This window comes from Podarcis muralis, chromosome 13 (genome assembly GCF_964188315.1).
Source record: "Podarcis muralis chromosome 13, rPodMur119.hap1.1, whole genome shotgun sequence".
Taxonomy (NCBI): domain Eukaryota; kingdom Metazoa; phylum Chordata; class Lepidosauria; order Squamata; family Lacertidae; genus Podarcis; species Podarcis muralis.
In genome coordinates this window covers 19,256,583-19,282,143 of record NC_135667.1, presented here as the reverse complement: position 1 = coordinate 19,282,143, position 25,561 = coordinate 19,256,583, and the positions used below count along the sequence as shown (strand labels likewise).

Below are 25,561 nucleotides of genomic sequence, written 5' to 3'. Positions count from 1 at the left end.
TGAAGAGATCCCACTTCAGACCTGCCTGGTCAGCATGCAGAGGGGTCAGCAGCAGAGCCTGTAGGGAAATTGGAAGGGCAGGCCTGGTGCGCTTGGTGTTAAAGGTGAACACCTGTAGCATATTGGTGATACAGGTGATGGAATGAGAATGCCATATGTGGCACAGGCAGTGATGGGTAGTGTCTATTGGGACTGGTAGGGCAGAAGGCAGGGAGGCCAACAGTAGGTGGCGCCAGAGCCAAGGACAGGCAGAGCCAACTCGTCCTCCATCCACCCTGTTAAGTTCTACAATGACAGAACGGAGAGTGAGGAACAGGAAGGACGACAGCCAGCCCACCAGCCTATGGGCTGAGATGACGTTGGTGGGGCACTAGCCCATTGGCCTTAACAGAACAGCCTCCACCAGGTGTGGGAAAACTCATTGGTTCAGATTGAACAAACTCATCCTGCTACTGGAAGCCCACACAAGGACTTTGGCTGGCCTAGCATGGCTTTTCCTCCCCTTCTTCCTGCACACTGACACACACACACACATGCCTGAAATTGTCTCTGGGAGGTTGTGAGAACCCCCAGAATAGTGTGCGGGGTTTGGGGGTGATTCCATTGGGTAAGCAAAAATACAGGCACCGAAGAAACATTGGAACACGACACTGGATTCCCTCCCACTGTGTGGAAGGCAAAGTTATGGCGTCTGGCAAGCCAAGGGTGCGAGTCAGTCTAATGCAACGCTCTGTCTTCGCTGCTCACCGAATGACCCCCTTGGTGTGATGCAACCAGTGGGAGTCTCGCCTCTGAATGCAGAAAGGCGTTCCTCCATATTGCACCTCATAGCCATTGATAAACTTTCAAATGTCCTCTTCCCTTTGGCTGTGCGAAGAAGGAAATGAACACATCTCAGCAAATACGTTTGATTTGCATAATCCAGGTCACAGAGCCTGACCCCGCCAACCCCCGCAATAGCGCAGAAAAGGTTCTGCAGTGCTGGCAAGATGGGAGCCAATCTCCAGGACTAACCCTGTGGTTAAGTCATTCTGTCGCCGATGTAAGGACAGCCTGTTCTCGAAGCGCAGCTTGGCACTCGGGTCCGGTGTGAACAGGCGCACATGGGACACAATGCGTCGCGTTTGCCACGGGCGTCTGGTGTACGAATCTGTGCCAAGGCCCTGCACGCCACACGATGCCATGTGGCGCATATGGCTTCTCCTCCTTGCCTACACCTCGCTTTGCGACTCACCTCTTTTCTACCCACAGGTGTCTGAGACGGTGGAGCTGCTTTCAGCGACCATACGAGGGGAGCTGACCCAGCTGGAGGAGACGCTGTCCCCACGAACTGAGCTGGTGGCCGTGGTGCGGAACACACGCCGCCAGGCCGAGGCAGTAGCGCAAACGCTGGATGGCATCCCTTTCTGGGGCGAGGCACGCAGCACGCCCAGCGTCCTAGCAGAACAAATCGGCTACCTGGAAGATTACAGGTGAGATATGGGGTGCTGAAGAAGAGCATGCACTGAGGACGCGGGTGGCGCTGTGGTCTAAACCACTGAGCTCCTTGAGCTTGCCAATCAGAAGGTTGTTGGTTTGAATCCATGCAACAGGGTGAGCTCCCATTGCTCTGTGCCAGCTCCTGGCAACCTAACAGTTCAAAAGCACACCAGTGCAAGTAGATAAATAGGTACCACTGTGGTGGGAAGGTAAACAGCGTTTCCATGCGCTCTGGCTTCCGTTGTGCCAGAAGCGGTTTAGTCATGCTGGCCACACGACCCAGAAAGCTGTCTGTGGACAAATGCCGGCTCCCTCAGCCTGAAAGTGAGATGAGCACCACAACCCCATAGACAGTCTTTGACTGGACTTAATCGTCCAGAGGTCCTTTATCTTTACCTTTTTTTGCACTGGGGAATGCTGGAAGAATGATGGTGGGTGTTAGTGCTGACAGGAAGACAGGGTTTCTGTAGAAATGGATATATGATGAGAAAAAGTGTACTCCAGGGAGCATAGGTTTTCTTTTCATTGTTGCTTTTCGGATTTATTAGTACAAAAACACTCTTTAGGCGACTTGGAATAAGTACAGAGTTCAACACAGCATTCATGCATTCCCTAACAAAACAACAACCTCGAGAATCTTATCAACAGTAAAAACACCAGCTGTCTATAGGCTTTTGTAACCTAACACAATCCACATCTCCCATCAGTGCACATCACATCACTTCCTGCTTAAATCCTAGAACCTTTGTGGACTGCAATTGTTCTGGCCCTTCTGAATTAGCCACCATGTGATAGGATTGGGGAAGCACAGCAGAACAATTTAATAAATACAGAGCGAACCTGCCTTGAACACACTATCATTGTGTCAATAACATGTCCTTGAACACACCTGTAATAAAACACCAGTCCAGAGGGGCCCCGAATAAGCTAAGTAGAGAACAAAGTAGGTTTACATTAGTCTGTAAGACTATGGGCTGAACTGCCACTCATGATTTGCAGGCGGGTGGGTGGGAAACCCCAAAGTCCCTTTATGACGGTGGTTCTCAGAGGGGGCAGCGGGAGAAGATGGCAAGTGTGTCATAAAGATTCAAGGGCAATCTCATAAACGTTTAGACATTTCAGTGTGGCATAGTAAAAAATTATTATTATTATTTGCAGAATATGGATAGATATCTTTTCAGGAGGAGAGCATGAACGTCAAGTGTTTGGGAATGAACGATGTTCTTATGTGTAGCTGCCTTCTTTTATACTTGCTGGATGTCCCCATGACCGTATTATAAAGCAGTTGTGTCCTGTGTTATAAATCAAGCACTGCTAGGGATTGTTTTCTTTTTGTTTTCCAAAGTATTACTTGTCAATTAAAAAAAATAAATTGGTGGGGCGCGAGCAAATTTTTATTCTGAAAGCATGATCCAGAGGGGGGGGGGGAATAGTTTGAGAACCAACCACTGCTTTATGATGATCAACAATAATGTCACAAAACAGCAAGCATAGGCAAACTTAGCCTCCAGATGTTTTTGGGACTACAACTCCCATCATCCCTGACCACTGGCCCTGTTAGCTAGGGATGATGGGAGTTGTAGTCCCAAAACATCTGGAGGGCCGAGTTTGCCTATGCCTGCAAAACAGTGAGAAAGCTTTTAAGTCTTCTAATCAGCCTGGATGTTCAGAAAAGCAGGAGGTATAGGACGTGGAAAGGAAACTTGGGGAGTGTTTTGCCATGATGCCTGCGTTGGTCAAAAACCCATTTTTGCTGCTTGGTGCCATGAAGAGCATGTGAATTTCAGGACTTAACACACTGCACCACTGCTTGGGAGGCTTGGTAGGACAGAGGGGCTGAATATAAGGAGCCCCTGCCCCTTGGCTGATGGCAGAGGCCAGAGCCGGCTGCCTACAGGGGTGGGAGCAACCTGGCAGTGGCAAGAGGGGGGCAGAAGGGTCGGAGGTGGAAGAAGCGGGCCGAGTGCGTCATCCTCACTCCCATCTCTCGCTCTCTGGCACCCCAGGTGGCTGGCCTACATTCTGCTGCTGCTGCTGGACCTCATCATCTGTCTCTTCACCTTGCTGGGGCTGGCGAAGCAGATCAAGTGGCTGGTAATCGTGTGAGTGCGCCATCTGGCGGGCACATCCGGGAGCTGCTGGTGTTGGGAGGTGGCAACTGAGAAGAGGGGAGAGGGAGCAAGGGGGCGGGGAGGAGACAAGGAAGCAAATCTACAAGGCGTTTTACGTCTTAAACCAGGGGTCCGCAAACTTTTTCAGCAGGGGGCCGGTCCACTGTCCCTCAGACCTTGTGGGGGGCTGGACTGTATTTGGGGGTGGGGGTGGGGAATGAATGAATTCCTATGCCTCACAAATAACCCAGAGGTGCATTTTAAATAAAAGGACACATTCTACTCATGTAAATACACTGATTCCTGAACCGTCCGTGGGCTGGATTTAGAAGGCAATTGGGCCGGATCCTGCCCCTGGGCCTTAGTTTGCCTACTCATGTCTTAAACGCACCCAACAGGGATGCACTGAGGAATTGCTCGTTTGAAACAAAACATCAGCGGGCTTCAAGCTGTATGGCCCTCCCTCGGGGGACAGGGGAATGTTTAATATCAAAACGTAAAGGTTTGCTGTGCAGAAACGCACACCAACTGGGTAGCGAGACATTCCAAAAGGCAGCACTGCAAGATCCTTTAGACGAGAGGGATCTGCTTGCAATACTCACTTCATTTGCCAATATCCCAGATGAGCCTGAGTGGGGAGGCAAAGGAGTAGACCTGCAAGGTTGCAGACCTCACAGCTGGGGTAGCTCAGTTGGCAGAGCATGAGACTCTTAATCTCAGGGTTGTGGGTTCAAGCCCCACGTTGGGCAAAAGATTCCTGCATTGCAGTGGGTTGGACTAGATGACCCACGTGGGCCCTTTCAACTCTGCGATGCTATGATTCTATCAGAACCCCATAGAGACCTTGCAACCCGGATGCTTTCCCTGGCTCAGGACTTGATTATTTAACAAAGGCAACACCCCCGCTTTCCTTCTCATTGCAGCCTCTGTCAGTGTCCTCCCCTCCCCGCTGCCCAGTGGTACAATCTGCCAATACTGATGTGGCCCCTCCGTGTATGAGACCTGGGGCAATTGCCCCTACTATTCCAAATCCCACCACCACCACCAAAAAGGCCCTTCCACCATTCCACACCTCTTTCCCACCTCCTGCATCGATGTCTTCACCATTTCTAAGCCCTCTTGCTCACTTCCGGTCTCCTAAGCATTCGCACCAGGCACTCCTGCAGCCGGGTTTCCCATACACCATCCAAACTTATCAAGGACTATTAGTATTTGTGTGTCAAATCCAAACTAAGCAGCCCTTTGAAGCAAAACCATGGCAATATCCCCTAATTCATGGTAATTAGGCAGCGTGCTCACACCAGATTGCATCTGCACTAGCCTTGGCCAACCTGGTGCCCTCAAGACATTTTGGACTACAACTCCCATCAGCCCCATGATATAGTTATGTAATGTTAGATTCTGATCTTAGAATCACTTGCCCCACTTCGCTCTCTCCTTCACTTACAGTGGTACCTCGGGTTACATACACTTCAGGTTACAGACTCCGCTAACCCAGAAATATTACCTCGGGTTAAGAACTTTGCTTCAGGATGAGAACAGAAATTGTGCTCCGGCGGCGCAGTGGCAGCAGGAGGCCAAATTAGCTAAAGTGGTGCTTCAGGTTAAGAACAGTTTCAGGTTAAGAACGGACCTCCGGAATGAATTAAATACTTAACCTGAGGTACCACTGTAATTCCAAATGAGGTGAGCCAGCATGGATGGGTCACATCCATCAACTGTCCCAATTAAATCAGGACATCCCATGGGGGGGGGGTGGGCTACGCTCTCATGCAAGAACATGGTGCCCCCAAACACACAAGAGCTTGAGATCTAAAAAACATGTGAGATCGCGGCCAGACATGCGTCTCGTGCGAGATAGTGGCTCTCACGTGGGTCAAATGACTCGCATGGGAGCACAGCCCGGAAGACAAGCAACCCGGTTTTGCACTGGTACACGTTAGAGGGTATGCTTCATATTCATTTAGCTGAGCCAGGCCATTGGCTTCTGCCCCAAAGTCCTGCCCAGACTGCACCACCGTCAGTGCCCATTTGAGTGCCTTCCTCTCTCTTTCCTGCCTACAGAATGACTGTCATGAGTTTCCTAGTCCTCATCCTGAGCTGGGGCTCCATGGGGCTGGAGACAGCAGCTGCTGTGGTGAGTTTGGGGCTGTTGTTGTTTTCTCTTAATACATTTGGCAGAGACAGTGCCTAGATCACTATTTCCTTTCAAAGTCCGCCCCCCTCCCCGAAAAAAAATCTCTATTTGAACCCTCCACATTCTCCCATGCGCTGCGGATCAAAGCTGCCACCCCCACCATCCCAGCTTTGAGCCTTCTGTTGTGATGCCTATCAGAGTGACCCACAGCTGTCAAAGGTGCTGGACTCCACCTTCTGCAGTCACACATTTTTGCTTAGATCCTGCTAGCGACTGAGTGCAGTCAAAGAGACATTTGTTTCTTCCCCTTTCCCTTCAGGGACTGAGCGACTTCTGCTTTGAGCCAGATGGCTATGTGATGAACACAACCCAAGCCAGCACTGGACTCAGCCCAGGTAGGACTGGAAGTGCCGTGGGGCTCAGGGAAAAGTAAAAGTGGGTTAGCATTTGGGGAGCAGGGCTGACAACTTTCAAGCTGTGCCTTCATTGCAGAAGCCTGATGTGTAGAGGTTCACCAGCGATCATGTTTCTCTCCATGCTGTGAAAAGCTTCCAATGCCAAATTTTGCAGGTATCAAGTCTGCTGTTAAAGGCACAGGAGCAGACTGGGACTTCCCCCCTGCTCCTTCCCCCCACTGGTTAGTTGGCAACCCTACCTGAAAAGCCTGGCTTAAACTCACACCTGACTTGCCTGCTCAGCTGCAAGGCCTTCCTTGGGCTGAACCTATTTCAGGCAATCTAGATTGTCACCCAGACTTAACATCCATGTCTACCAGAATTGAAACCCAGGGTATTTTGTGGGGCATTCGTTCTCCAGTTGATTCGGTTCTCTCTTTTTTTAACAGAATAAAACTTTATTTAGAGTTCAACAATAACAAGGGGGGGGGACCACAGTAGTTGCAACCTCAAATCATTACAATTAACCAATTTTAACATTTTATAAATACTAATAAAGAAATTATACAACATCACTTTTAACTTGCTGAGGTTTTCATAATACACTTTTCTCTCTTTATCTTTTTCTTAACGTATCAAAAAAGGGGAGACCAAGAAAGGAAACACAAAAAAGAAAAAAGAAAGAGAAGAGGAAGGGGGGGGTGAAGGGAAGGGGGGGGAAGATGAAGGGGGGAAAACAAAGCAAAACAAACATATTTAACTTCCGATTAGACTCACTGTATTATTGTTTCTACAATTTTTTCACACACAGTTCCAAGTTATTATATTTCTTTCTTTGTTTTCGTCAGATATCAAAAAAACCCCATTATATTTGTTGTTTTACAAGGTTCATTCTATTTCTGCCAGGAGATATTTGTTATTGTAATACTTTTCCAAATACTTGATTCGCTTCTCAATGGGCCTATGACAGAGGTTCTCTGATGGAGACATCTAGTTAATAATAAATAGGCTGGATTCAAGCCCCCTGGTTCCCTTAGCAGAAGCCAGCACAAGGATCCCCACTAGCACAGTGGGGCTTTCTCCCCATCTTTTTGATCTCACGCCTCCCTCAGACCTACTCTGGAGGGTGGAGAGAGCCCCCACAACAGCCCATGGGGGGAGGAAAGGGGAGATACTTCCACTGAGCAAGCAGAAATCTCTTTAGCACTGCGTTGAACTACAACCGGTACAACTATCCAAAGTAGCAAACAATGAAACGGAGCCCTTTTATTGATCCCCTCCTATTGTGAGGTTGTGGTCCTCCCAGGGCCGGCAAGGTGAGGCGACCACCTTAGGCAGCAGGATCCACAGGAGCGGCAAATCCGGCCTCCAAGGAACGCATCAGTATCACATTTCTTCCAGTCTAGATCTGCCATCTCCTTGGCAGCCCCTCTCACCCAATTCTGCCTCCACAGTGGCCTCTCAGAGGTGCTGCTGGTCTCCTCCCATTCCTAGGTGGGGGCTGCCCTCCAGGGTCTCCCGTCATGAATCAGAGTGAGTCACTTTTCCCCCATGACAGCCCTTGATTCCTAGTTTAACCATTGGGTTGACTTGATTCCCCCCTTGTTTCTAACGTAGATCTTTATTTCCCACCACCCCTTGTTCATGAGGTGGATCTTCATTACCCCCCTTCTTCCCTGGCAGAGTGAGGAGGAACATCCTTTTGTGGTTCACCTCAGGTGCCCAAATGTATTGGGCCAGCCCTGGATCCCCCTTCATGAAACTGAGTGACATGCTACAGGCGCATTGACATTGTCATAGAAACACAATCATTTAGACTGAAGTGCCCTTCCTTCCAACATGACTCCTGCCTTGTGTAAGCAGCAGGAGGCCCCATTAGCTAAAGTGGTACCTCAGGTTAAGAACAGTTTCAGGTTAAGAACGGACCTCCAGAACGAATTAAGTTCTTAACCTGAGGTACCACTGTATAAGAATGGGAGCCATATAGAGTCAAATGCCTGAGGATTAGCCAATCCCCCTTCAAAATCCATAATTACATGTCAGCTTTTCAGCCAGCGCAATTTGCCATGCTCGGGAACACCCGCTTTGCAGTGATAGCTCCGAGGTTACCTTTCCAGCACCTGGAAATGGTTTTAAAATTATTAATAGTCACTGTGCCCACAAGGCGGGCCTATTTTCACCAGGACCATCATGCAGGGAAGTATAAATCATCGCCTGCTGCAGCCTTGGTGGAAATCCTGCCTGCTCCCCTTCCCAAAGGCAAACCACTGTTATAAGAAAAACTGCTGCCTTTCCATTATGGGGTATTCCAGAGCCTGTATACAGTCCTTAAGTGAGTTCCCTATCGGTAGGAGAAAATAACAGAGGCCAACCAGAGTATATTTGAGAAGCAAAGCGGCTAGTAAGCCTGATTGTTATTCAAGGAACTGTTGCAACAGGGTGCTCACAACCACATGCAGGAGGCAGGAGGGTCCCAGAACAATGGGGCGCAAGCCCTTATATAGACTTTTGAAATTGCCCACCCTGTAGCCCAAGACCCCCAAAAAACATCATGCATACATCACAGAAGGAGGCGGTCTCCAACAGAAATCCTGCCTGCCAGTATACCTGATAATGGTCACTGACTGCATTACCTGGGCAGCCTGGCCATTCTTTTTGTGATGGTCAATACTTTAGTTCCTGAGTCCAGGTCACAGGCTCACCCTATTCATTCACAAATATGCCCTTCAGACAGAATTTGCAAGGGAAAAGACAATGGGAAGGCTTTCCCTATTTGCCTCCCTTACTGCAAGGGAATATTTGACGTCATTGGGAGAGTCAAAATGGCTTCAGGATTGCTCTCCCATACTATTTTAGACACATGGTTCATATATTTAGATATGTGTGCATTTATGAGTATTTATTCTATATCTGAGACCTTACCATTCTTGTAACACCACCTTAGGCACATAGGGGAGCCTGCGCTTCTGGAGTTAATGATTGCTGCAAGGGGAGGGGAGGCAATATTTGTCCAGAGTGAGAGAAGGAATGGCGGCCCTTCCCAACTGCTCCCCATAGCTCTCCCCACAGCAGCTACTCAACAATGAAATAAAAACCAAGGCACCGCTGCATGCCATATTGACCCCATATATTGGTGAACTGCAATTCCCATTAGCTCCAGCAAGCATGGCCAATGGCCAGGGATGATGGATACTGTAGTCCAGCAACATCTAGGCAGGGGTGGTGGCATGCAAAGGTTCCCCACCCCTGCATAAAGTGCCACCTGTCCTGTCCTGTTGCTATCAAGGGCAGAGACCCTGTTTTTAAACATGTAAAACCCAAGTTAGATCAAACAAACACAGGATCCAGGAGGGGCACGGGAAAAGCCTGGTGCCTTGATAGGGAGCCACGGTCTGATTTCCTTTTTCTTTTCTTCCCAATCCCACAGAAATCCTGCAATACTACTTAACCTGCAGCCAAGACGTCTTTAACCCTTTCCAGCAGGTAGGCTTCCCCTCCCTTCTTTAAGGCTTAAGAAGTGTGCTGCATGTGGGTGGGTGGAGTGACTCTGGGCCAGCCTATCCCAAACTCCCTACCATGCAATGTTAGAATCGACCGCTATGTCCAAATATTGAAAATTAAGAAAATCTCATCATGCAATCTTTGTTTCACTCTCATTTGTGTCAAGAAGGGCAAAGAATTATGCAGGACCCTGAAACGCCATGGGCCACCCATGTGGTCCAACCACCCCTCTGCTCCCACATCCAGCCACATACCCACACAGGCAGGGCTGTCTTAAGCATATGTGGCGCCGGGGTTCAAAGATCCGCCCGGCACCCCCCTCCCCTAGTTGCCCAGTCCCAGGCGCGCAGGAGGGCGGAGCCAGCTGGCCACCTCAGCGTCTCCCTGGCTTGCTCACCCCCAAACTCATGGCGCAGGGGAGCCTGCAGCAGAAAAGCCCGCCATGACGCTCTAACCGACGGACGGGCTCTTCCTCAGACTCAACTCTCGGGCCCTGGACTCTTGACCTGGCGCCCCTGAGAGCCCGGCGCCCGGGTGCCCTGCACCCCTAGCACCTATGGGTAAGACACACTGCACACAGGTTTCTTCCAAGCATTGCCCATGCTTTTCTTCACAGCAGTAGGGACTAGAAACCTGCCATTTCTCTCTTTCTTTTTAGTTTTATGTCGGTGCACTTGGTACCATCGCAACATTGCGGAATAAACAAGAGTTCTGCCCATTATGATTTGCTGAGCTGAATATTCAGCTGACCCATAATGGACTGGAAAGCGAAAGAAAATCTCAAAAGCTATGTTTGTTTTTTAATCTAGAAATTCAGGGCCGTTTCCTCTTGACACGTCCCCTCAGCACAAATATTTAAACTTGCACAATGGAACTCCTTCCCCTCCCCTGGTGTGCCTCCTAAATCTGTTCTAGGAGTTCCCAGATTTGCATATTTGGGGAGGGCCCAAGCAGGTGAGGGGGGGAGATTTCCACTGAGCAAGTGTAAATCCTTGCGCTGAGGAGACATGTGAGTTAGATGCAGCCCTTAAGAGATGGCATTGAGATGCAGATCCACACCTTATATTTAAATCCTGGGGATCCTGGAATCCTGGGGACTGCAGCTTCTCCCCCACAGAGCCACAGTTCTCAGTACGCTCAACAAACTAACACTCCCAGGATTCTTTCGGGGAAGTCAGGTGCTTTCAGTGTGTGGTGTGGATTTGCCCTCAGTGGTTTTCTGCACAAAGAATAGCGTGGCATTCAGCCCATGAGCTCTTGTGTGGCTACAGGCCTTGCCAGAAGAACTCTTGGATGGCTTGTGAAGTTTTCTAACCCAACATGCCCTGTGTTCCTCCCGCCATTTCTACAGCGGCTCACCATGTGTCAGAGGGCACTGTCCAACATACATTCTCAGCTGTACGGATTGGAAAGAGAAGCCATCCCCCATTTCCCAGCAGCTGAGGTCAGTAGGAATGCCCAGATAGGAGGGTGGGGGGCAGAAAAACGCTGGGTGCCTGGACTCTTGATTCTCTTAGCCTGGAAAGGGATCTGGTGGGTTAGGAGGATGAGGGGAGGGGAGAGGGCTGTGTAATCCAGGGCTACTGGATTCTCTCCTCACATCCTCTGTGCATTGCAGAAAAACATCTTATCCATCCAGAGCACTTTGAACAACACAGAAAGCAAATTCCATAACCTTATTGCTCTGCTCAACTGCCGGGGACTTCATAAGGTAACCGACACACTCTTATTCTTCCCTTAAGTGATCCACTGACACTCACTGGGCCCTCCACTGAACCCCTTTCTCCCTACTTGTCCTATACCTGTCATTTTTCTACGGCTGCATACCAGTGAAAGATGCCTCTGAATACGAATTGCTGGGAACTACAAAGACAGGGAGAGCGGCTGTTGCTCTCAGGACCTGCCTGCATCCTCCCCTTTGGGATCTGGTTGGCCACCCCGACACAGAAGCAAAATAAATAAATAAAGACCCCCTACGTTTTATTCTGGAACAATTACTATTATTTCAGCAGTTTGGTCGAATACCGTGTCCGTCATTCACAGCACGTACAATGCCGTTGACGAACGGTGGCTCTCGTCTCCATGGCTTGACATCTCTGAAGAGAGCTTCCAAATTGATCCATTATAGTACATCAGCACAGCATCATTCAAACTGCCCAAATTAAACTTCATTCAAAGTACCGAATGTGTTTCAGCCAAAATCTTGCTCGGCAGCTGTTCCGAACATCCAACACATTGTCTCGTGACAATGTTCGGAATAAATTATTGCTGGCTAATAACCCAGGGCGGTCAATTGATGGTTCATCAAAAAGGAACCAACGATTATGAGAATGGCCTCTTGATAGCTGGGAATCTCTTTGTATGTTTGAATGAGATGCCCATGGGAGCTTAGAGAAGGTAGCATCCTGCCAGCTGAGAAGAGGAAGAGAGAAACAGGAGTTGGTAGTTTAGTCTTCAGCTGGTGGCTCTTGGCCTGATCCAGGGTGGGTTGCAACAGGAGTGCTACCACCAGGGTCCTAGTTAACCCCCCCCCCCCCCAAGAATCTTAATGTAGGTCCTACAAGCTTGAAGTCTGTCCAGCCCTGCTCTAGGGAAACTGAGTTTAAGAATGACCAAAGAAGCTATTGAGAAGAGCATCTGGGCAGGCCCATCGCCCTGTTAACCCTGCTCTGTGTGTGTGTCTGTGCGCTTGCATGTGCCTTCCTCTTTCTCCTAGGGCCTTTTCAGTACTGGCCCCGACTTGGTGGAACGTTCTGTCCCAAGAGACTAGGGCCCTGCAGGACTTGACATCTTTCCGCAGGGCCTGCAAGACAGAGCTGTTCCGTCTGGCCTTTGGTTTGGACTCAGTCTGACCCTTATGTTTCCCTCCCCTTATGTTTTTGATCTATGGGCTACTTTTAAAATGAGGCTGCATTTTAAATTGTATTTTAACCTGTATTTTAAATTGGGTTTTCCCCCCATTATATTTTTATTGTAATTTTACTGGTGTTAGCCGCCCTGAGCCCAGCTCTGGCCGGGGAGGGAGGGGTATAAATAAAATTTATTATTATTATTATTATTATTATTATTATTATTATTATTATTAGGACTATGTGGATGCCCTGAAAGGGCTGTGCTACGATGGCATGGAAGGATTGCTCTTCCTCCTCCTCTTCTCCTTCCTCTCTGCCCTTTCCTTCACCACTGCCGTCTGCAGTTTGCCCCGGGCGTGGAAGAGGTTCCAGAACAGGTGAGCACCCACAGCCTTGGCGTCATCGAGTTGGGCATCAGATTTAATGCAACTTTGCAAATGGACCCATTAAAGTTTATTATCCCACAGGGGCGGGGCGGCTGCTGCCCTATTTGTCCAGACATCATCTTATGTTGGTCATTTGTTGACTTTAAAAAGCTCCCCCACCAAACAACAACAACAGCTCACTTTTGCAAAACTTGAACATATGAAGTTGTCTTGTACTTATGTCACCTGGTTAGCTAGGATGCTTGGACCGGATGGGCCATTGGCCGGAGCCATAATGCAGATGCTGTTGGACTACAGTTCCCTTCACCCTGACTATTGGCCATGCTGGCTGGGCCTGATGGGAGCTGGAGTCCAGTTGCCGGGGGGGGGACAATGGGACAGGGCGATGGCTTTCTTACACTGCCTTTGGACTTCCCAAAGAAGACATCTGATTGGCTGTTGTGAGAGACAGGATGCTGGAATGGATGGACCCCTTGGTCTGATTCAATAGGAGAGTGAACTCGGACCTTTTGCATTTGTACGGTGTCCTCCAAGGCTCAGCTCTGGCCCCTCCTCTTGCTTTCCTGCCAGATCTGCCTGGAATCGACACAAGACAATATCACCAAGGCAACTACCTGTAAACAAGCAATGAACATCCATAAAAATGGCAAAAGTAGTTTCTTTCCCAAATGGGTTTTATCTTAAACAATAGCAAACACAGTAAATAGAGAGTTCACTCGTAATATACCAGTGGTTCAGCGCTTGGTGATATTATCTTGTGTCGATTGCAGTAGTCTTTGTATCACCTCCCTGTTCATTGTTTTATCATTAAGATTTGCCTGGAGGTGATTCTTCTTTGCCACAGAAAACCGGACAAGTGGCTATTTGCCTTCCCAATCTAGTATTTATTTCTGTGGTCAGATTTTATGTGCAATTATGTGCAATTAAGCCATGAGCAAATACATCTTGGGAGATGGATAACTATCAGCCAGTCGGGCTGTAGCATCAGCTAGGTGTGTGGTCGTGTTCCCATGCAAAATTGCAAAAGGGTACTTGGCGGTCAACTTGTGGCCAGAGGCATTCTAGCTGCAGCATCTGACATGCGGGTTGCAGCCTGGTTGAACAGGCAGCTTTCTATCTAGCTTTTCTGTCTGTGCATTTAACCGTCTGTCTTGATGTGCAGGCATTTAGCGGGTGATGATACTTACCTCCATTCTGTGAAAAGCTTCTCCTACTGATAAAGAAGCCCCACCGCCAGCCCCAGCCAACTGACCAGCCTATGCTCTGGTCTAGCATCAGGGCCAAACTAGAGATCACACTATTCACACAGTTGCGCAAATGGGTTTTTTAAAGGAAATTGCAGGTACAATTGGAACCGAGTGCAGGGGTAGGGGAACATTAACTCCTCATCCCTTGCTTCGATCCCAGTTCAGAATAGTTGTTTCCAGGTGTTGGGGTCCCCATTTGGAGCAGGACCGCAGTGGATCAGGGCTTTGCCCTTTGCTAGCGTCCAACATTTTCCGATGCAAAACGTGTGTATTCCAGGACATGCTCCCAAGTGCGTCATGTGACCTGCACCTCGCCCTCGCCCTGGAAAAAGTGCTTTTGGGGGACGTGATCTCACCCGGTGCTCAAGAACACATGTTTTTGGGTGCCGCATGGGATTGTGGCCCCGAAAAACACTGTATTGGAGCGAGAGCATGGCCGCCATTTTTTCTTTGGCACTTGGAAGGTATAGAATCCTTCAAGGAGAACAAAAGACATTTGGTGGAAACTGAAGACGCTATGCCCGTGGCTGAGGATAATTGTTTTAACCCTTCCAATGGATATGGGGGGGGGGGAGGGAAAGGAAAAAATTGTACGGGAAATTTAAAAATTGGAAGGAGATAATATAATGTATGCAAAATTCCCGAACTCGAATAATAATAAAAAAGATATAATAATAATTTTATTTTTTTTTAAAGAATCCTTCAAGGAGAGAAGCATTCTCTGTAAAGTAGGACACATGGCCTGCCATGAGCCTAGTGGTACAAAAGAGGACCCCACACTCTTGCTTCTTGAGTACAATTGTGGGGCCACACCCTTCTTGAGAAGTCAGCCACACACCTGCCAACCTTGCCCCTGACTCTCTCTCTCTCTCTCTTTTTCTCTTTCTCCTCGGATTCCCGTCTAGGGACTCGGACTACGACGACATGGAGGACGACGACCCTTTCACGCCCCAGGCACGTAGGCAGCCGACGGTGCGCGCGGGGGGGGCCGGGCCCACCCTGCCCGGCTCCTATAGCCACTGTTCAAGCTGGGGCAGCCGTGGCAGCCTGCGCCTCTCAGCCCCCCCCATTTCCAACGCCCCCGTCTCACAGTACATGTGAGTAGCCCCAAGCGCCCACCTCCCAACCCCCCCTCCCCGCTCGCTCGGTCACGGTGCCCCCTGCGAGGCGGGAGGGGCTCGGAGCAGCCAGCAACCGGCACAGATCCGAGTGCGCGAGTGGCGGGGGGAAGGGAGGGCAGTCCCCACCCCTCCCTCCCAACCTGCATCTGAGTGCTTCCTCTCCCTTTCCTTTCCTTCCTCCTCTCCTCCTCCTCCTCCTCCTCGCCTACTGCTACAGCATCGCCCTCATTCCCAGTCGCGCTTTCTTCATTTCTCTACCTGTCATTGCTCATTCGTTTCCTGACTCCTGCATGTCATTCCTGTGTTCTAAAGCCAAACACACGGAGAGATGTTTGTGTATATAGGTGTGTACACGCACACTTGCACACACTTGCACACACACCAGTCTCCAACAGCAAGAGGACCCAGGGGTTCCAGTACTTGCCCTGGATTTGGCATGACTTTAGGATATATGGTTTTATTTACACATATATACCACCTGAGCATAAGGGACGCGGGTAGCGCTGTGGGTTAAACCACAGAGCCTAGGACTTGCTGATCAGAAGGTCGGTGGTTCGAATCCCCGCGACGGGGTGAACTCCCGTTGCTCGGTCCCTGCTCCTGCCAACCTAGCAGTTCGAAAGCACCTCAAAGTGCAAGTAGATAAATAGGTACCGCTCTGACGGGAAGGTAAACGGTGTTTCCGTGCGCTGCTCTGGTTCGCCAGAAGCGGCTTAGTCATGCTGGCCATATGACCCGGAAGCTGTACGCCGGCTCCTTCGGCCAATAAAGCGAGATGAGCACTGCAACCCCAGAGTCAGTCATGACTGGACCTAATGGTCAGGGGTCCCTTTACCTTTACCACCTGAGCATAAGATGGGAGAGCCCAAAGCATTAGCACTCTGATAAGGAAAAAATCCTGGGGGGGGGGTGTGTGATTTACTCCACTGCCCAGCTCTTCGGGGTGCCACTCCCCGAGGGTCCCTCCGGTTAGTCAAAGGAAGGAGTCTCCGGCCAAGTTAAAGAAGCAAAACAGCGGTCAGTAGACCTGATCTTTATTTGTTGAAGCAAAGGTTCAAACACAAAAAGAGTAGGAACCCTGAGCATGGGGTTGCATGAACTTATCCACCCCTTTCCCATAATAAACTTCCAACAGCATCATCAATACATCACAAACAGGTCATAAAGAGGGAGTGGTTGTCATGTGGTGACATGAGTACGTAGCTCACCCCTGTTCATCACCCCTCTTTCCCCGACACCTTTTAATTACCCGATTCCCAAAGAACAATAAAACTATTTACACTTCTCTCTTCCTGAGTTAGGGCTTTGAGAGTACCTGGTTCAGATACCCTCTGGCTTTAACAACTTCAACAGACCTTTCTTCCCCGTTAGGTTTCCAGGGATGTCCCCAAAGCCATAGCTTTGAATTCAGCACACAGAGCGAGCCACGCCTCGGTGTCTCTTTTCGGCTTCAGATCAGCCTGAAACGAAAGACTAGCTCCCTGGCTTATTGTTCTCCTGCCCCGTAGGATGGCAGGACATCCACCCAAATGAATGGGTCGGAGACTTCCCCTCTCCTGAAAGAGCATCATCACTAAACAGTCTCTATGGCAACATGTCTATTCTTCACCAGCTCCTTTAGACATGTAAACAGGGTGAGAGGATGGATGATAACAGGATGCCTGACTTAATGAAGAGGCTGGTTTGACCCGTTCAGCAGTTCCTTCTGCGGACGAACTACAGCCTTACAAATATAAAATCGCATGCGTGGTTGAGACCCAAACCAACCCCCACAATCCTTTATATTTCAAAAGCTATTACCCTTGCTGGTACCTTTCCCGGGAAAATCAGAGGCTCACTATGTCAGGTTCCTATTGGAAGACCAGACAAATGCTAGAACATTAGCAGTGGTGAAGTTTTTATTGGTGGTTGCAAGAACCAATGATCCCTATCTTTAAGTCTGAACAAAATGCTTGTTTAACCTGGGGGTAGGCTGTCTGAACTGTGCATTGCTTTGTAATGATTTGTTGGGTCTCTGGACCGTAATAAAGATTGATGATGATTATTATATTTCAAAAGCTGCCCCTCCTCAACCCAAACCTGTATCCATTAAGTGCCACCCATGGACGTCCTTTGCCATCACCACCACAATCCAGCCCATCTCAAGCAGTTTTCCATGGGAGTTATGGAGAATGAATCCTTTAGTTTCCTTCACTTCTCTGTCACTTACGTGTCCTGCTCTCCCATTCCCATTCCCACTCTTTTTGCACAGGAATTAGCCAGCAACTGCTTTGTCCCAGCACTCATTCCCACCTCTTATTCCCATCCCAAGACGGAAGCTTTCCCAAAATCCAGCTTTCCCAAATCCAAATCCCAAATCCAGAGAGGCTCTTCTGGCATGGACAGCATAGGCCTCCCTCTCCCTTTTGAAGTATTCTCAGCTGCTCCTCATTTTCTTACCCAAAACCTTCCCAATGTAGGCGAAACTTCTCAAACAAACATTCTGTTTTACTCTTCTCCTTCCCTCCTTCTCGTGACCCTTTTACTGTTCTGTTTTGTTACTGCCCTGGCCCAACATCTGGGGCAAGATTTAGATCAGAATGTGCTACAAATGCCACTTTAAAAAAAAGGTGAAGCGACCGGGGCCAGATTTTTCTTAGATCTGGCTGATTCACTTAACCTGGGTTGTGAATCCTCTTTGTATAGTAGAGGGTTAAGCATTGCCCTCCTCCTACTGTGTATGAGTACAGTATCGTTTCCGCCATATTTTCACCTTCCCAGGCCGTGGCCCATCTCAGTTTGCCACCTAAGGGAGCTGAGGCACTCCTTAAAGCAGGGTTTCCCAAACTTGGGCCTCCAGCTGTTTTGGACTACAACTCCCATCATCCCTAGCTAGCAAGACCAGTGATGAGGGATGGTGGGAACTGTGGTCCAAAAACAGCTGGAGACCCATGTTTGGGAAGCCTTAAAGCATCGCTACTTGGCTTCTCCGCCCTGGAGGTCAGGGAATCCGAGCAGTAACATGGCACGGAAAAATACCCCCGGCTTTTGCCAAACTCAGCAGGAGCCAGGGCCAGACTTAGCAGGAATCAGCATTGCTGTCCGGCTTCTCTGCCCAGGGGCAAGGATGACAAGTGGCAATTGCAAACGCACGAGCACCTCTCTCTCAGTGGCAGCAGCAGAAGTGGTGGGACAGGCAGAACGTCGCCCTTGCCCTTCTGCCGCCTGAGGCAAGCACTTCAGCCTGCCTCTTGGGTGGGCCGGCTCTGTCCCTCCCTTTTTCTGAGAAGGAAGAATTGCACAAGTTGTGCCTGTGCATATGAAACCCTGTGAGTGGAGTTCTCCCATTAAACATTCAAACACATACAGCTCTACGATTCCATGGTTCTATATATATATGACAGAAGGAGGGAATTCATTGACTCCAAAACACAAAGAGCATCCACAGCCCAGGCAGGCGTATCAATCTCGCCTTGGTGAAACGAGGATCCGCCTTCTGGTTTATGGCTTCCTGAACTGTGACCAAAATAAACCGAGAACCATATAAATTTGCCTGTTCTCTGGGAACTTGCGAAAGACAGGCAGAGTAGAGACTTTTGAGTATCTCTGAGAGTGGATTTGACCTTCCAGTTCTGGGGTAGCGGTCTGCGGGGGGGAGGGGGGAGGGACCTGTTTTCAGCTTCTTTGTCGGTGTTGCTTGCAGGAGTCAAAGCGCTTCGTACAGTGGCAGTCCTCGATTTGAGAGCGTCCCCCTCATTGACCGCCATTCTCCACCCCCTTCGGTAAGTGTGCAGCTTTGCACGGGGCCCAGATGTGGCACACTAGGGTGATACACAGCGGGCACAGCGGCTGCAGAACAAACCATTGTAGTTTTGTGGCCATGGTTGTGCTGCGAAAACAGTAGAGGGGGGCCTATTGAAAATCTGGTGAGCCAGAATGTAATAATGATGATGATGATGATATTTATTTATTTATACATACATGCATACATACATACATACATACATGCATACATACATACATGCATACATGCATGCATGCATACATACATACATACATACCCTGCCCATCTGGCTGGGTTTCCCCAGCCAATCTGGGCAGCTCCCAAATGAATATTAAAAACACGATAAAACATCAAACATTAAAAACTCCTCTTGCTAGAACAGGACCATATATACACAGTGGAAAGCAAAAGGGGATTGTGTTTGTTGTTACTGTATAAGCAGTTTGATGCAATTGTACAGGAATTCTGCATGGAATAACCACTTGTCAACTGCCAAGAAGGCTGCAATTTTTTTAAAAAATAAAATGGACCTGAAGGGTTAAACAAAGTCTCCAAATATAGAATGCTGGGTTGAGGAATTGGTATACTCTGTGGTCAATGAGCACATCACCTATAAAAGGGGGACGGGAGGGCAACTTTGGATGCTGCTAATAACCTGTGCGACCACAGTTGTCTGGCAGCACTTGTTAGTAATATCTGAAGAAAGGGCCATGTGACGCAGAAATGCTCAGGCAATGTTCAGATATTCTGCCGGCTCATTTTCCCCAACCCGAGTCCTGCTTATCTGCCATATGCATTTGCCGGTGAATAGAGAACGACAAAGCAGTGAAGAGATGGCACCCCAGAATTTGCTGGACTGCAGTCTCCCATTGGCCACATTCATGCACTACCTTTAAAGCACATCTCCCCCCCCCCCCCCGCCAAAGAATCATGGAAACTGTAGTTTGCACAGCTACGTTTCCCAGCAACTGCAACTAGCTACACTCCCCCGGATTCTTTAGGGGAGAGTCATGTACAGTGGTACCTCGGTTTAAGAACAGTCCAGTTTAAGAACAATTTGGTCTACAAACTCCGTAAAACCAGAAATAGTGTCCTGGTTTGAGAACTTGACCTTGGTCTAAGAACAGCATCCGAACGGTGGAAGGGCACCGGTGGCAGGAGGCCTCAATAGGGAAAGCATGCCTCGATTTTGTTATGTACTGAGTTGAATAGGATCCAAAATGCAGCAGTCTGATTGGTCCTAGAACAATTGGATCCAGAATGCAGCAGTCTGATTGGTCCTAGAACAATCGGATCCAGAATGCAGCAGTCTGATTGGTCCACAGGAGCCACCCAATCCAGCTCCAGGTGGAAGTGAATCTGCAACCTGATTGGCCTGCAGGTGAATCCTGGAATTAGCCAATCACGTGGGGCCCATTGTGTAAATAATGTATATAAAGCAGACATTTCGGGGGAACTTCCATTCCTCTTCACCACTATGAGCTGAATAAAGAGCATGAAATCCACTCTCGACTCCGAATATACAGTGGTACCTCGGGTTAAGTACTTAATTCGTTCTGGAGGTCCGTACTTAACCTGAAACTGTTCTTAACCTGAAGCACCACTTTAGCTAATGAGGCCTCTTGCTGCTGCCGCGCTGCTGGAGCACGATTTCTGTTCTCATCCTGAAGCAAAGTTCTTAACCTGAAGCACTATTTCTGGGTTAGCGGAGTCTGTAACCTGAAGCGTATGTAACCTGAAGCGTATGTAACCCGAGGTACCACTGTATTTCAGATTTAAGAACAGTTTTGGTTTAAGAATGGACTTCCAGAACAGATTAAGTTCGTAAACTGAGGTACCACTGTACTTTAAAGGTGTGGTTGTGTCCTGAGAACTGATCGGAGCTGGGAGTCCAGTGCCATCTGCAGGGCCACAAGTTCCCCACCTGCAGCTGCTCCTATTGCTGTTGTGATATCTCTCTTGGGTAATAATAACCCCGCTACTCTATGTCTATGTATCGCTCCACAGTATTCTCCCAGCATGAGAGCGTCTTACGTCGGTGCTAGCGAAGAAGTGGACCTTCCCTACCGGACCGGATTCTTGCCCTAGATGAACCCCAGAAGACCCCGACCCAACCCACCTCCATGCCATCCAACTAACACAGAGCAGATCCCACCCCCCAAAACACACACCTCTTTCCATGAGGCTGGCCACGTCGCTGCGTCTTGTCTGCCCCCCACCCCCTTTCACTTGGATCTCTTCTTCACTCATTTCATTTGCCTGCCTTCTGTAAGAATGCAAGAGAAAAGGAGAGAGGAGCAGTTATATCTCATTCCCATGCATATATAGGAATACACATATATGAATATTAATGTCCCGTATGTGAATATATGGGGCATTAATAGAAGCAGGAGCGATGAGTGAGCAAAAGGCCAAGGAAAGGGGATCAAAGAAGGAGAATGTAATAGAAAGAAGGAAAAGAAAGGCAGGACAAGGGTGAGCCAAGTCAAAGGCCAAATGGGTGAATAGGTACCTGAATGGGGGCTTGTCCGCACTTAGGTCCCCTCTGCTCCTGCCAGGCCCCTTCCATGCTTTAGAGCCCTGTGTCTGAGCACCCTTGCCCCTGCCGTTTCCCCGCCCAGTCGGAGCAAACAGCGACCCATGGGAAAACCCGAATTGCTCAGATGCTGAGCTTCTAAGTCCCGACCTGTGCCTGGAAAGCACAGGCTAAAGTGTGGATGAGCCCCCAGAGAAGGAATGGCAGGAAACAGCTGGCAGTGCGTAGATAGATAGGTGAAAATAGAGCGAACAAATGGACATTTATATGCAAACGAGGGTGTGCAAACGAGAGCCAGCGAAGGAGGGAAAGGAGGCAGGGGCTGAAGGAACGAAACGAGGGGTAGGCTGAAAGCGCAGGCGGGCGAGGGAGGCTAAAATCTGAGCTTGAGATACGGCAACTGCTAAGCCACCCAGCGAGAGACACTCATCCCTGCTGCACCCTCTCACTGTGGGCACCCCAGACAGGTGGGGCGCACACTGCTGGGCCCACCAGGGAGATCCAAGGAAAGAGGGGAGTCCAGTAGGGGCCCAGAACCAGCCCTGCTCCCCACCAGCCTCCTTGCTCCGAATTAGAGCCCCCTCCCAACACTAACAAGCGTTTGGAATTTGCCCAGTTTAAAAATAAAAGGGAAACTTTATTTTACATGGCGTTTACGTATGATTTTCTCTCTCTCTCTCTCTCTCTGTGTGTGTGTGGTCCTCCGGATCCTTCTGGGACAGCCTTGCCCAACACCTTCCAGATGTTTTGGACTACAACTCCTATCAACCCCACTTAGTACTCCTTTGTTGGTGAGTGATGATGGGAGGTGTAGTCCAAAATATCTGGAGGGCACCAGCTTTGGAGAAGGATGTTCTGCAGGCTTTGGGAGCCTAGTGCAGATGAAAGAACAGGGCAGTTTAAATTCTGCAACCCCTTTTTTGTTTTGCAGATTTGGCATCCTAAAATTTCAGCCGCTATTTGAAATACCAGTCCTGTAGAACTGTACAGGACAACAGTACAGTAGAACTGTATTGACAAGGGGGTCTGCAACAAAATGTTGCCGTATATATCAAGTTAGCATTCCTTGGCTATTTTCTGTATTGATTGGGCTATTTGGGGCAGGGGGAGGGAAGTGATTCCCATAGCTGTTTTTGAAAGACTTGTGTATTTATCTTACTGATTTAAATCTTGCCTTTCTTTCCAGAGGAGTTCAGGGTGGGAAACAATAAATGATAAAACAATAAAAACACCTTAAAAGAGATGGGGATGCTGAAAAAGGGAGGTCCTCAGTCAGTGTTGAAAAAACATGAGAGGCTATGCCTATCAAGGGAAGGGAATGAAAAAGGTAAAAAAAGGAAAGGACCCCAGGACGCTTAAGTCCAGTCAAAAGGCGACTATGGGGTTGCGGCGCTCATCTCGCTTTTCAGGCCAAGGAAACCGGCATTTGTCCACAGACAGCTTTCCAGGTCATGTGGCCAGCATGACTAAACTGCTTCTGCCGCAACGGGGCACCATGACAGTAGGCAGAGTGCATGGAAACGCCGTTTACCTTCCCCACCACAGCGGTACCTACTAATCTATTTGCGCTGGCATACTTTCGAACTGCTAGGTTGGCAGAAGCTGGGACGGAGCAACAGGAGCTCACCCCATCACAGGGATTCGAACTGCCGACCTTCTGATCGGCAAGCCCAAGAGGCTGAGGAATAAGTGCCACCACACCAGAGGTCTATGTGGAATGGACCTTCTAATAAGATTATATCTGCAGGAGACCTTCACCTCCAGTGATGATCAGGTATAGAGTACTTCTGCAAACCAAAATTCTGACACCTCCCTCTTGTTTCTCAGGGGCCCATTCTGGCTCCATTTCCTGTGGGCTCCCACAACCTGAGCTTGGCGTTAAAGGAACCAGTGCAAAACACACAGTGAACTGCAAATCAGGAATGGAAAATAAACTAAAAATCAGCTAGCGCAACCTGGATTTTCAAAGTTTAGAATTAGGGCACACAGAAACAGAGGCTTTGAATTATGCACCCCGATTCACTGGGTGTAGGGGTCTGTCTTACATTTGCTGCTGTACAAACAACTAGCATCCCCTCCCCAGCTTTGGGCAAGGCATCTTTTAAAAAAACAACAACGTTGAGAGACAGCAGAGACACACACGAATCCTCTGCAGCCAGCTGCTCCTCTCTCCCAGTGATTCAACCAAGCTAAATTTAGTGAAGCAGCAAAAGGCTCAAATGCTCCTTCTCACTCTTGCACCTGCTGTGATAATAGCTCCTTTTTCGCTTCTTCTTGAGGAGATGAGGATGTTGGGCGATTCCTGTTATTGAGCCCTCTATCATTTCCCCACCTCGCCCAGTCCGTGATGGCAGGGGGAGAGGGGATGGGTGCCTTGCTTCATTCCTTCTCAAGAGTGTGGCCCCCGAACCATTTTGTTTCTATTTAAACGGTCAGGGGGTGACCCAAGTGAAAAAGAGAGCGGGGCTCCTGTTTAATACTTGTGCAGAAAATAGAAGATTTTCCCAGGCATGCCTTCTCATGCAAGCTGATATTCCCTTTTCTACACTACTGCTACTCAAAGGAGCCATCAGCTGTGGGTCTGTGGCAACTCCACCTTAGCCCAGGTTGGGTGGGACGCTTCAGGAACCAAATATGGTACCAGTGTCTGGTACATGGGGGGACTGCCAGTCCACCTTATCAGGTATTTTCAGAAGCACTGTTCTGTCATGGAATTCTACTCATTGTACCAGAGCAGAACTCCGACATATAGTTAGCAGAGTAAAAAACATGTTGCAGGATTCCCAAAAAATAGACCAGAGGCAATTGTATTTCATCCAGCAGAGCTTTACTGCTACTGAAGGCAGATGAGCATAATGGGCACAAATCCAATACATTCAGGATTGGCACTGTCCATAAAACATCCAGTTGCAGCAGACTTACCTTCAACTTACAATAACTTATAATAAGTCTAAACCTGAACACTATAGCATACTATGTACAGAACACCACACCAGAAGGGAAAGAGAAAGTGAAACCCAGGCTCCTTCTGGCCTTACTTTTATAGTCACCATGATCTTGACAGAAGAGATAACAGAACCAGTTTAAGCCAGCTTCTCTGAAGGAATAACCCCAAACATCATGAACCTTCTGCTTGTTTCTTTCTCACAGATAAGCTTCCAGAACCCTCTTGAATTACAGTGGTACCTCGGGTTAAGTACTTAATTCGTTCCGGAGGTCCGTTCTTAACCTGAAACTGTTCTTAACCTGAAGCACCACTTTAGCTAGTGGGGCCTCCCGCTGCTGCCACGCCGCCAGAGCACGATTTCTGTTCTCATCCTGAAGCAAACTTCTTAACCCGAGGTACTATTTCTGGGTTAGCAGAGTCTGTAACCTGAAGCGTATGTAACCTGAGGTACACTGTAATTAGAATAGGAAAGATCTCTCCACATCAGATCAATACTTTCTGTACTAAGGAATGCAAACTGACATGTTCTACTACACAACAGCTCAAGGTGCCTTCTCTTTTTCAACTGGTCAACCTAATGACCTCCCTTTCCAGTTTGCTTCTCTAGCAAGGTGCATGTATGTGGTTAAAAAAAAAAGGAACAGAAACAAAGTGGTCCCCATGTTGTTAATGGGCATGAAGCTCATTGAGTGATGTTAGGTAAGTCAGTCACTCATCTGTTCTACCTTCCAGGGTTGTTGTGATGATAAAATGGGGAGGGGTGGAAGAACCAAGCAAGCCACCTTGAGCTCTTTGAAGGAAAAGATAGGTTATAAATATCGTAATAAGGGTGGGCCTTGGGCGTCCTACCTACAGCAAACACCAGGGGATCTTCTGCACATGCATAAAAGGTCACACTATCTTCATTATTACTTCACCTTTCCCAGGATAGAATACAGGATGTGTCTATTGAGGTTCTGCCCATCACACAGCCAGAGGAGCCTTGCTAAGAAAAATGCTGGCAATTCAGATACAGTGGTACCTCTGGTTACATACTTAATTCGTTCCGGAGGTCCGTTCTTAACCTGAAACTGTTCTTAACCTGAA

At 48.7% G+C, this 25,561-nt stretch overlaps 1 protein-coding gene and 1 non-coding gene across 4 annotated transcripts in view; both read left to right on the top strand.

Moving 5' to 3' along the window:
* TTYH1 (tweety family member 1) overlaps positions 1–22,173 on the top strand; it is a 62,890-nt gene extending 40,717 nt beyond the window's left edge. For 2 of the 3 annotated variants that reach the window (XM_028751842.2, XM_028751840.2), the window contains 11 exons: positions 1,252–1,472; positions 3,486–3,581; positions 5,655–5,727; positions 6,047–6,122; positions 9,550–9,605; positions 10,975–11,067; positions 11,242–11,334; positions 12,710–12,852; positions 15,014–15,205; positions 18,912–18,990; positions 21,000–22,173. In XM_028751842.2, the coding sequence (XP_028607675.2) occupies positions 1,252–1,472; positions 3,486–3,581; positions 5,655–5,727; positions 6,047–6,122; positions 9,550–9,605; positions 10,975–11,067; positions 11,242–11,334; positions 12,710–12,852; positions 15,014–15,205; positions 18,912–18,990; positions 21,000–21,080 (1,203 nt within the window). In that variant the 3' untranslated portion in view covers positions 21,081–22,173. The remainder of the gene's footprint in view (positions 1–1,251; positions 1,473–3,485; positions 3,582–5,654; positions 5,728–6,046; positions 6,123–9,549; positions 9,606–10,974; positions 11,068–11,241; positions 11,335–12,709; positions 12,853–15,013; positions 15,206–18,911; positions 18,991–20,999) is intronic. The other variant, XM_028751841.2, reaches the window with a different exon arrangement.
* On the top strand, positions 4,267–4,339 carry TRNAK-CUU (transfer RNA lysine (anticodon CUU)). The gene has a single exon. It is a non-coding gene; the product is annotated as a tRNA-Lys (tRNA).
* Positions 22,174–25,561: the final 3,388 nt, after the last annotated feature.